The 11,426-nt window shown below is 49.1% G+C and overlaps 1 protein-coding gene across 3 annotated transcripts in view; it reads right to left on the reverse strand.

The window, feature by feature from the left end:
* Chrdl2 (chordin-like 2) overlaps window positions 1–11,221 on the reverse strand; it is a 32,067-nt gene extending 20,846 nt beyond the window's left edge. For 2 of the 3 annotated variants that reach the window (XM_013014042.1, XM_013014041.1), the window contains exons 1-3: window positions 11,146–11,221; window positions 2,401–2,406; window positions 1,347–1,459 (exon numbers count right to left, since the gene is read on the reverse strand). In XM_013014042.1, coding sequence (XP_012869496.1) covers window positions 1,347–1,459; window positions 2,401–2,406; window positions 11,146–11,221 — 195 coding nt within the window. Of the gene's footprint in view, window positions 1–1,346; window positions 1,460–2,400; window positions 2,407–2,814; window positions 2,827–11,145 lie in introns of all 3 variants that reach the window. The other variant, XM_013014043.1, reaches the window with a different exon arrangement.
* Between the last annotated feature and the right edge of the window lie 205 nt (window positions 11,222–11,426).

Here is an 11,426-nt window from a genome sequence, read left to right on the forward strand (position 1 = left end):
GCTGGGAGCTTCTCCCGCCACCACATCCAAATAAAAATAAGTAGGGACACCCTGACTGGTCCCCACCAGCTGAGCTAAAGCCAAGGGTTTTCCAACTCCCCTAAGTCCCTTCCCCCTCTCCTTCCCTTCCATCCTCATACCTTGACAGAGACTTATGGACCACATGGGATCTCCCTTAGTCCACCTAGCTGATGTGAAAGGCTCTGTAGAGGCACTGGGTTGATGCTGTAGTTTGGATACTGAATGTCTCCTAAAGGCCTATGTGGTAAAGGCTTAGTCCCTAGGGAGGTGTTGTACACCTTTAGAAAATGTACACTTGAATGGTTTTGTGGGACTCTGAATTCTTTCTTTTCTTTCTTTCTCTTTCTTTCTTTCTTTCCTTCTTTCTCTTTCTTTCTTTCCTTCTCTCTCTCTCTTCCCTCCTTCCTTTTTATCTTGATCTCTTCTCCTCTCCCCCTTCACTGCCCCTCCTGCTCCCTCCCTCCTTCCTGCTCTACTCTCTTTCTCTCCTTCTCTCTCCCTCTCTGTCCCTAACTCCTTTCCTCACTCCCTGGCCACAAGGTGAGCAGTTTTGCTCTGCCACACATATCATGTTGCCCTGCCTTGCCGCAGGTCTAAAGACATCGGGCCAATCAATCGTGTACTGGAACCTTTGAAGCTGCTGTGAACCAAAGTCAAACTTTTCTCTTTACGATCCTTCTGCCTCAGGCGATTTGTCAGCATGATGGAAAGTTCACAGTTGGGGTGAAGTGGGAACAGACAATGTGAAAACGAAGACTCAGCCTCTGCCCTGCTGGCTAGCCTTTACCAGGACATCACACTGGTCATGGATGTGATCTGTTCTTAGGGCCAGGGGTGACAGATACAGACAGATTTCCACAGCGACCAGGAGAATGGGACAGAGAAACTTATGAAGGGTTAATGTTATTTTCTTCCTTTTTGAACAAAATCTCCAAGAACAAATTTTAGAGCTAGTCAAATTGAGGTAAAGAGTCTTAAGGCAGGGCCAGGAAGGTGAGCTGAGGCAATGGTACCTAGAAAGGAAGGAGGAACAGGAAGGAAGATTGCAAAGGCTCTGTCTGGCTGAGGGAGGGAAGCAGATGGATAGACAGTAGCGCAAGCCGCAGAGGAGGCGGGGATGAGAGATGGAGACCCAGGCCTTTACCAGCCCCACCACAGAACCACTGTGGGATTCACCACTGGAGGCTTAGGGAGGCCATCTAGTCCTGCCTAGTGAGATGGCTTGCCCAAGGCCCTCAACTGCCTCTAACAGCCCGGTTCAGAGACCTAGTTCTAGGGTGCCCCTGACCTCCAGTACCGGCCGCCTGGGGACCAGAGGAACCTACCTCAGAGCAGGTGCAGCGTAGGCAGTACATCAGGCCGTGGGGCTCCAGGTAGGGGTGCCAGCTGTCACCAGGGGAGTATCTCTTCCCATGGAAAAGGCAGAACATGTCTGGGCCTGGCAAAGCAACAAGGGCTGTTAATCCAGGAGATTCCCCTCCCCACTTCTCTGGGAGTCATCTGGACCATCCTTCAGGTGGTCTTCGCTTGAGGCAAAAGACAACCCACTGAACGTGTGCTCCACGTCAGGGGGCCTGTGTCTGAATCTCAGCTTGACCACACCCAGATGTGGCAGCTGTAGCTGCTGCTCTCTAAGCCTAGACATTTCTCCTCCAGGGAAGTTAGAGATGGAGCAGTGAAAAGGCCTTCCAGGTTCAACTTGGGGCTCTAAATGTTAGTACAACTAGAAGGATAATAGGAGGCACAGGAGAAGAAATTGCATGCCTAAGGCCAGGCAGCAAGTCAACCACCAAGCAGAGGTGACAGCCCTGAGAAGTGCTTGTTTCCTTTTCCTTCATCCCATTTTCTTTTCCTCCCCAATTCATATTCTCTCTCTTTCTTTCTCTCCCCCCCCCATCTTTGGATCTTGTGACCTACCTATTTTTTTCTATTTTTTTATTTTCAGTATTTGAGATGGAACCCTGCTCAAGGCTACATCTTGAACCCTTTCAGTTTTTATTAAAAAAAAAATTCCCTCCAGTACTGGGGCTTGAATGAAGAGCTTGGATGCTGTTCCTTAGCTTTTTTACTCACAGCTGATTCTCTACCATTTGAGCCAAAGTTCCACTTCTGGCTTTTTTATGGGGGGGACGAGGGGGGAAGGTTAATTGAAAATAAGTCTCACAGACTTTTCTGCCTGAGATGGCTTCAAATCACAATCTTCAGATCTCAGCCTCCTGAGTAGCTTGGATTATAGGCATGAGTCACTGGTACCTGGCTCCTTTCAGTTTTGTTTTATTTTAATCCAGGGTCTCACCAGTGCTTTTGCCTCGGCTGTTGCAAATTTCTGATTCTCTCACCTGAGCCTCTTGGGTAGCTGGAATTACAGGTGTGTGCCACTGGCCCCTAGCTTGTGATCTCCATTTGCAACAAAGCAATTCATAGCATTTTCCTACCTTCATAGCACACAATGTCCCTGCATCTCAGCTAGCCATGGTGGATAAATAACTAAGAAAGTGATGTTTACACATCCTTTAAAATGTTCGTTGCAGCTACTCTGAGCAGTGGTTGGCTCATTTATTGACCTTTCAGTAATCTGCATTTCACTTGTTACCAGGTAGAGGAACTCTTCTAAAAATGACTGAAATACTAGTATGACATCCCTCCTGCTCTCCTGCCTTCTGGAACCTTCCATCTCTCTTTCATCTCTCATAACTAATTCACTCCCAAGGCCCCCAGCACATACCACCAGGGAACAGGAGCTCCCGAGCCATTCCTAACCCTTAGAAAGTTGAAAAGCTCCTCACACTGTGCCTTCTCTGCTCACTCAGGCCTTCCAGGAAAAACATTTGAGGCCATCATCACAATGCCTCAATGATCCATGCTTCTGAGGACCATGATCACACATAGCTTAGGTCTCTCTTGGTCTCCCTCCCAGCTCCTCTAGGGGAGGTAGTGACCAGACATCAGATCCCAGTCCCAAAGAGCCAACAAGGCCCCTGGCTGGCCTGTATCAAATGCACTGTGTTTATCTCTCAGCCTCCATTGGCATCGGGTGGAAGCCAGGCCCAGCTGGGATGCAGGTCAGAGCCAGACTGACTCTCCAAGGAGTGAATAATGTCTTTCTTCCTCAGTCCCCTCCCTACCCAGGGGAGGGGTGATTGCAACACTGTGGTCACCTTAGGTCTCAGCCTGTTGTAGAAAAAAAAAAAAAACCAACAACCCTGCCCTACCTTCCTTGGGGTGGCTCTTCAGCCTTGGCCCCTGTGCCAGTTGGCAGCCCCTTACCTCCCGCCTGCTCAGAGCTTGAAGACAGGGAGAGGCTCAGTCAGTGCTTGGTCCAGGAGGTTCCTACCCCTACCCCCAACAGACCTGGCAGAAGCTGAGACTGTGGGGGGCCTGGCCTGTGGCCATGGTCCCCACCACACCACACCCTCGAAGGTGAGAGGCACCAGTAGGGTGGTAATGCCTGGAGCTCCCTCTTCCTCTAGGGAGGTGAATGCTCAAGGCCACACCACGGCAAAGAGAGCCTGCTGGGCTGGGCACTGGCTGCCCTGGTGCCAGCCACGGCTGGTGGAAGGAGCTCTCCTTCCTTGAGCTGCAAATGAACTGTGGTAGGGTTCAGGAAAAGTCTCTTTCCTTCTCTGAGCCTCAGTTTCCCACTTGCAAAACAAGAGGGTAGAGATAAACCATGCTCTTCAAAGGTTGCCTGCATCGTTCAGGAGTTTAGGATTTCAGATTGGGAGACTCCCAAGTTCTAGGTTTCTAAAGAATCAAGATTTGAGAATTCCACCAGGCATGGCATGGTAGCTCAGACCTATAATCCCAGTAACTCTGGAGTTGTGAGTACCAGGCCAACCCGAATAAATGTCCTAACACTCTATCTCTGAAAATACAAACAAAAGGCTGTTGGTGTAGCTCAAACAGTAGAGTACTTGCCAAGCATGAGCAAGGCCCTGGGTTCAGTGCCTAACACTGGGGGGAGGGAAAGAATGTGAGAAATCCATGTTTCTAAGAGGCTACAGTTAGTTCATTAGAACTTGAAGTCTGTAGAATTGTACTACGTTGTGATTCCAAAATGGCTCATTTCAAGATTCTATGATTCCTGGAGAGGTTGATGGCTCCATTCACAGCAACTTCTCAGGTTTTTTAAGCCACTGAGGCCAATCCTGAGTGCCATAATAAAGGAGGACAAATTTGTCTCTCTCCTATCTCCTCAATTTCCTTGTGTCCCCCCCACTTCCTCTTTCTCCTACCTTGGTCCTCTTCTACTTCCTCTCTCACCTGCCACCATTCCTCTTCGCACCTACCTGTGCCCAGGGCTTTCTCCTTAACTTAGAGGCCAAGCGCATCTTCTCTTAAGTACCTTGAGTTATACAGGGCAGGATTTCAATCATGGATTTACTCTTCTTTCATAGCCTGACTTTAAACAAACTACTTAACCATTCTGGGCCTGTTTCCCCATTTGTGACATGGGACTAGTGATCACCTCTACCTCTCATGATTATTATAGAATTAAATCAGATAATATATGTAATATGCCTAGTGCCTGATGATCATTTAAATAATAGATGAGAATAGACAAACAAAAGCCAGATCTAGGTGCCAGCTCCTAACTTTCTTAACAGTTGGCTTCTATTTTTTTTTTTTAGTTCAAAAGTTGTAGGGGGCAGCCCCATAGAATTCTTAGAGCATGAGGGGCTGGGAAGGTGGCTCAGTGGTAGAGCACTTGCCTTGCAAGCCTGAGGCCCTGGGTTCGATTCCTCAGAACCACATAAGCAAAAAGAAAAAAGCCGGAAGTGGCGCTGTGGCTCAAGTGGTAGAGCGCTAGCCTTGAGCTGAAGAGCTGAGGGACAGGAGTTCAGGCCCCATGACCGGACACCAAAAAAAAAAAAAAAAAGAATTCTTAGAGCATGAATTCCACAGTGGACACAGAGGTCAAAGCTCCCAGCTTCCCGGAAGGACTTTGTAGTCTTCCCTAGCTCCATTCGCAAGCCAGCTCCATCCCCTGAGTACTGCCCACTTGTGTCCTCACAAAGGTCAGCTGGGATGGGAGATGAAAATGACTCTGAAGGTTGAAGCAGAAAGTAGGAAGGAAGAATGAGAACAAAGAGTTCAGGCTCATCACGTGCTGGTGGTTTACCCCTCTAATCTTCACTGCTTAAGAGGCTGAGATCAGAGAATTAAGGTTCAAAGCTAGCACTAGCAGAAAAGTTTGTGAGACTCCAACTTCAAGCAACCAGCAAAAAAAAAAGCTAAGACTTGGAGGACCTGAGTTCAAGCCCCAGTACAAAAAAAAAGTTTTAAGCTGAAGAGATTGGTTGAGACTTAAGAAGGGCTTTATCAGCCCAAAGGGTAAAGACAGGCTTTTTGTGGGAGGAACATTTGACACACACATATGTATATGTTATATATAAATGTCATATACATACATATCGTATATATATATCCATATATATCATATATATGATATGTATGTATGTATATCCATGTCCACCTTGTAGGGCCCTTGTCTCTCTTTCAAAGGATTGAGTTCTGTCCTGTTACAACTCTCTTCATTGTGAGTTGGAAGGCCATGGTAATGGGTTTGTCTTCCTTATTTGAACTGTAAGCTGCCTAAGAGGAAGGACCAGATCTTACTGCACTTTGGGTTCTGGACAAATCCTCCATCAAGCTGGTCTTGCTGAATGAGTGAAGGAAGGAGAATAGGGGTAACCAAGACCTCGTGGCTATGGGAGATTTGATTGACAGCACTTGATTGTGGAAAGGTCTCTGACGAAGAGAGAACTTCATTACTGAAAGAGAGCCAAGTCTCTTTCAGCACCTTTACCTTGCCACCTCATGGCAATTAGACTTTGACCTCTCTGTCCAGCTCCTGGCTACTGATTTCTTAACCATCCATCACACCAAAGAACACTATGTACACAAAGCTCAGGAGCCCGGGGTAGCTAAGAGGATAATCATGATCTACACATGTAAGTCAAAATTTCCAAAGTAATCTTAATCCAAGTACAGCCCACAGTCTGACCTAAAACTCTTATGTCGATAACGGTTTCATTGGGAATCAGATAGGGATGGGTAGTGTGGCTGGGAATTTTTTCAATAGGAGGCAAAAAAAGTCCATCAGCAAGAAGCTTCTGGGTTGGAGGGGAGGCTGGAGAAAGTTATGAAAATGAACCAGAAGGGACAGGCTGGCCTGTCTCCAGCCTGCAAGAACTCGGGAAACCTGAGTGATCCAGGCTGCTGGAGAATGTGAGGACTTTTTCATCTCTTCCCTCCCACCCCCACAGCCATACTTTCCCTATTTATTTATAGTCCTCTCTTCACACAAACAAACCTGCTCCCCTCTGAGACATAAGCTCTGCTCTGGGCTCTGACACCCATGGGGGAGATCTCTGAAAGGCATCAGAAGAAAAATGTCAGGGCCTCAATGGCTGAGCTGTGCAACTCAGGAAAATGAATGGGTCTCTCTGAACTTGATTCTCTTCCTTTAGCACAGGCGAGCAATCCAGCAGCACAGACAGGCCTTGGAGGGCCTTGAAGGGGAGCTCTGTTATCTACTCTGAGCTCCAGAGAGAGAGAGAGAGAGAGAGATAGGACTTGCCTGATCACTGATCTGTTCAGGCAGAAACTCCCAAAGCCAGTCTGCACACCTGGAGAGGATGCCTGTTGGGCTGCCCACACTCTAAGGGACAGGGTCAGAAGGAAAATGGCTTTGACTTGCAAACAAAAGGAGTGAGGGGAAACGTAATAAAGAACTCCTAAATACAAGAAGGGAGGCAGAATACTCAATGTTCTCCAGCACTGCACCTCCCAGGGACGCCACTCTCAACACCAGTCCTTCTCTTCAGGAGTTCAAGGGATTCAAGGTCCTCTCTCAGAACCGGCGCCACAGCCGGCGGCTGGGGGAACTTGAGAGGCCAGTGCTGGAACAGGTGCAACAGCTGGAGCAACTTCGCAGCTGTTGTCTGAAGGCGCAGCAGCCTAGCGGCCAGTGAGTGAGGCAGAGACCTCTACTGGTGGGAGAAGGGAAGTGCAGTGCCGCCTGGCCAGAAACGGGGAGGGAATCCTGCCTGGAGCCAGTCTCAGGCCGCTGCTTGGGTGCCCCTTCTCCACGCGTATCCGGATAAGTTGATAGGATGTGACTGAAGCTGAAAAGCAGAGTGAGTCTCCCACTATACCCGTTGCCCCAGGCCCTCTAAGCACTTTTTTTTCCTAGTGTCTAAGGGTCTGATCCTCCCTAAAAGGACAGGAATATATACATCTCTTCAACTCTTTCTTCCTTTCCAAAGGTCTTAGTGACTTAGGAACAAAGCAACCACACTTTTGGATCTTAGACACTTAGAATGACAGGCTCTTAAGAAATTATATTGCTCAGCCAGGTGCCGGTAGCTCATGCCTGTAATCTTAACTACCAGGAGATCTGAGGATTGTGGCTCAAAGCCAGCCCAGGCAGGAAAATTCAAGTGACTTTTATTTCCAATAATAATGTTTTAAAACTTCCAAAAAGCTAGAAGCAGAGCTGTTGCTCAAGTAGTAGAGCTCTAGTCTTGAGCAAAAGAAGCTCAGGAACAGCGCCCAGGCCCTGAGTTCAAGCCCTAGGAACAAACAAAAAAAAACAACAACATGACATTGCTCATCCATTTGAGTCCAACTGTCTCACCTTACAGATGGGGAAACTGAGAGGCAGAGAAAGGTGATTTGCCCTGGGTCACAGCTGGAATCAGGGTAGAGTCAGGCAAATAATCAAGGATTCAGGACCTGATTCCAAGTTTGCCCTCTAAACAACATCACACTATGGGGAACTTCCTTCCTGTCAAGGCCTGGGTTCTGCAGTTTCATCACCTGGGAGCCATCATGTACAAAGCCCTAAAGAAAGAGCAGGTTTTTACTGGGTAACTGACTCTCTCAAAAGCACCACTGGATGGGGCAGGGAGGAGAAAGCAGAAGCATGCTGGCCATCTACAAGGAACAGTTATTAAGAGAAGAGTATAAAGGAGGGGGAGGAAGAGAGCCAACAAAGGAGAAAGAACCATTTCCAGGTCCCAGCAGAGTTACCAACATCACATATGGCATAGCCTGGAGTTAGAGTCAGTTGCAATCAGTAACCAGGCCAGGGGCCCTGCAGAGAGGGGGTAGGGGAAGCTGAAGTTTAGTCAGTGGTCAGAGGTGAAACGTTAGGATTCAGTTTGTGGCTGATTGGCATCAGGTGTAAATCTATGGCTAGAAATAAAATTCCAAGAAGGAATAACCTTTGCTGAGCAGCCTTGGATGCTGGCTAGGGAACACACTAAATCCTCTGCCTACAGGAGTTTTGGCACCCTGCAGGATATGGCCACCCGGGAGTGTGGACTCCTATCTTTTAGCATCACTTTTGAAAGCACCTAGCATGGCACCAGGAAATGTTCTATCCATAGTAGGCTGGGAGATCTCATGCACACTGAGATGAGGCCCTTCAAAAGTGAACTGCAGACAGGATCCTAGAGAATGACCGCAGGATCATCTAAGACCCATAGACTGTCAGCCCTAGACAACATGAGGCTCAGAGAAAGGAAGTGATTCGTTCCAGTTCACATAGCCAATAAATGACAAATCAGGGACTAGAGTGCAGATCTCTGTTCTTTTCTTTTATAAATTACTGTGTGACCTTGTGACAAATCATTCCCTTTTAGTCTTGGGTTTAACTCTAAGGACAGGGTATCTGATGGGTAAAAACAGGTGAGAAAGCTCTTCTAGCTCTTACTTGCTAAAGTCTTCCTCCTTCTCCCCAATGCCAGTCCAGCACACCTCAGCTTTTTGCCAAATCTGGAGCCCTATCTTTATAAGCCTGTAGGGGAAATAGCATAATGTCAGGGCCTGGTGGCAGATGAGCACACTCAAAGGCCAGAAAGGCACAGGAGGGGATCAGGTCATCAGGTTTCTGGTAGAGATGAGGAAGGTCAAGCTGTGAAAAGCTGATAAGATACAGAGGTAAAGGGTATGAGGAAGACACCAGAAATCCAACACAGTGCTATCTTCTAGAACATCTTTCCACAATGCACCAGGGCAGTGATATCTGGAGCAAAGTCTTGAGGCATAAAGGATAAAGGCAGAGGGAAAGGCAGGCAAAGCATGGAGGTCCTTTGACGCTAATTCTATTTCAAGAGCAGGCAAGTACTAGAAAGGAAGCCCACTGCAGAGTTTGTCAAAGGGGAGGTGGTATTTACAGAGTAGTCAGTCCTGTACTGGGCGGTTTAACACAGCCTTAATTATCTTTCTAGAACCTTTCCGGTTCCAGGTAGTACCTCTTTTAGGCATGATGAAGAAATTGAGGCTCAGAGAACTTGTGACTTAGGAAGTCACTCAGCTATAAGAAGCAGAGTTAGGACTTGAACCCAGTGCTGAGCTCTTTCTATGACCTGTTCCTAAGGTTGGCCGTGAGTCCTATGCCGCTAGAAGGCCAAAGATGTCAGACATATGTCAGCCTTTTCCTCATGAGCAGAGATGTTTCTCTGAAACAAAAGCCAATCCCACCAGCTCCAGAAAGTCACATGCAAAAGAAAAGCATGGAGTTAGCACTGAGCTGTGGAGACAAAAGAGCACTAGGCTAGGAGCTGGGCGATGGGAACTTTATGCCACGTTCAGCCCCCTGTGACCTGGAATAAACTACTTCCTCTCCTTTGCCCTGGTTTCTTTCTCAAGTACTTCAGCATCTGCACTGAGCTCCTTCGTTCTCCTTAAAAGAATCTTTCGTTTGGCTTTGCATCCTCACAGTATTCTAAGCGATTAGTGTCAAGAGACACTAAGGGGTCTAACTAGCCTATGTGTGGGGCAGTGACAAGTCAGCCCAGAGAAATTATATAAACTGCTTGAGGTTGTGCTGTGTATGAAGTGGAAGCACTTGAAATAGGCACACAGATTTGTTTTTCAGAGAGGATTTTGCTATGTAGCCCAGGCTGGCCTGGAACTTGCGATTCTGTTGCCTCAGCCTCCCCAAATGCTGTGGTTACAGGTGTGTACCACCATGCCTAGCTTTAACAACTGTGTGTGTGTGTGTGTGTGTGTGTGTGTGTGTGTGTGTGTGTGTGTAATTATCACTTTCCATCCTTGTGCTAGCTGTTTACCTGGTTTCTATTATTGAATTATTATGACAAACCTGGAGATGATTTTTGTTGTCAACCTCTCATTTTCTAGATTTTCTGAAGCTCAGAGAGATGCCTTCCAGGCCTGCCTCCCACCAGTTGGGAGTCCGTGGAGCCTGGATTGTGGAGACTGCGGTGGAGTTCGCTGTGTCCTGCTGCCTCCAGTCTTACAACTCCAAAATAAAGTCCTTTCCTGACACTGTGGGGCAGGCTTTGGAGTAAGAGAGTTCTGGGTTTGGATGGCTCTGTAAATTCCAACAAGTCTCTCTCTCTCTCTCTCTTCCTCCCTCCCTCTCTCCCTCCCTTCCTCCCTTTCTCTCCCTCTCTTCCTTTCCTTGTCTCTCTCTCCTTCCCTCTCTCCTCTTCCTTTTCAGTCTTTCCCTTTCTTTACTTTTGTGCCTGGGGCTTGAACTAGGAGTTCTGTTCCTGAGTTTTTTATCCCCTCAAGACGATCACCCTACCACTTGAACCACAGCTCCTTATCTGGCTTTTAGTTAGCTTACTGGAGCTAAGAGTCCCATGTACTTTCCTGCCCCGGCTGGCTTTGAACCGCGGTCCTCAGATCTCAGCCTCCTGAGCAGCCAGGATTCCGGGCGTGAGCCATTGGTGCCTGGCTCCTGACTCTCCTGACTTTTCAAAGGTTCTTCCTGAACGCAACAGTCTGTCTTGTCACTCCCCTTTGCTGCAGCCGAACACGCCCCGACTCCTCTCTAGGAATAAATCCCCTTCTCCAAACGCGGGTGCCCTGCCCACCGACCGCTGCCCTCGGTCTACCGTCCCCGGCAGCGCTGTCCCCTCCGCTGGCCACAGCTCCGGTCCACCCAGACTCACCAGTCCGTACTGGTGGGCAAAGGCGTCTCCACCCGAACGGTGGCAGGTGCTGCCCGGATGACGGTCGCCACGGCTGGGGGGGGGGGGAGGAGGGGGGAGCGCCCAGGTCCCGGCCACCCCCCCAGGCCTCTTTGCGCACCCCAGAGGGGGGACCCGCACCCCTCCGCCCGCCCAGCCTCAGCCCCCCACTTACGGGCGTGCGAGTCCAAGGGGAACCAGAGCAGCGCCAATCCCAGCAAGGCGGAGAGGAGCCTCACCTCGGGAACCATCCTTCCTCTCCCCCGGGCCCGGGGGCGTTGGGCAGCCCGGCCCTGAGCCGAGAGGGCCCCGGAGGCTCCGATCGGCTGCGCCCAGGGAGGAGTCGGAGAACGGAGGATGGGAGAGGATCGGGGAAGGGTGGACACGGAGGGCGCGACGGGGAGGAGGAAGGTCCGCGACCAAAGACAAGGGCGGAGAGGGGAAGGCAGCGGGCCG

The sequence above is a fragment of the Dipodomys ordii genome, unplaced genomic scaffold (genome assembly GCF_000151885.1).
Source record: "Dipodomys ordii isolate 6190 unplaced genomic scaffold, Dord_2.0 Scaffold22, whole genome shotgun sequence".
Taxonomy (NCBI): Eukaryota; Metazoa; Chordata; class Mammalia; order Rodentia; family Heteromyidae; genus Dipodomys; species Dipodomys ordii.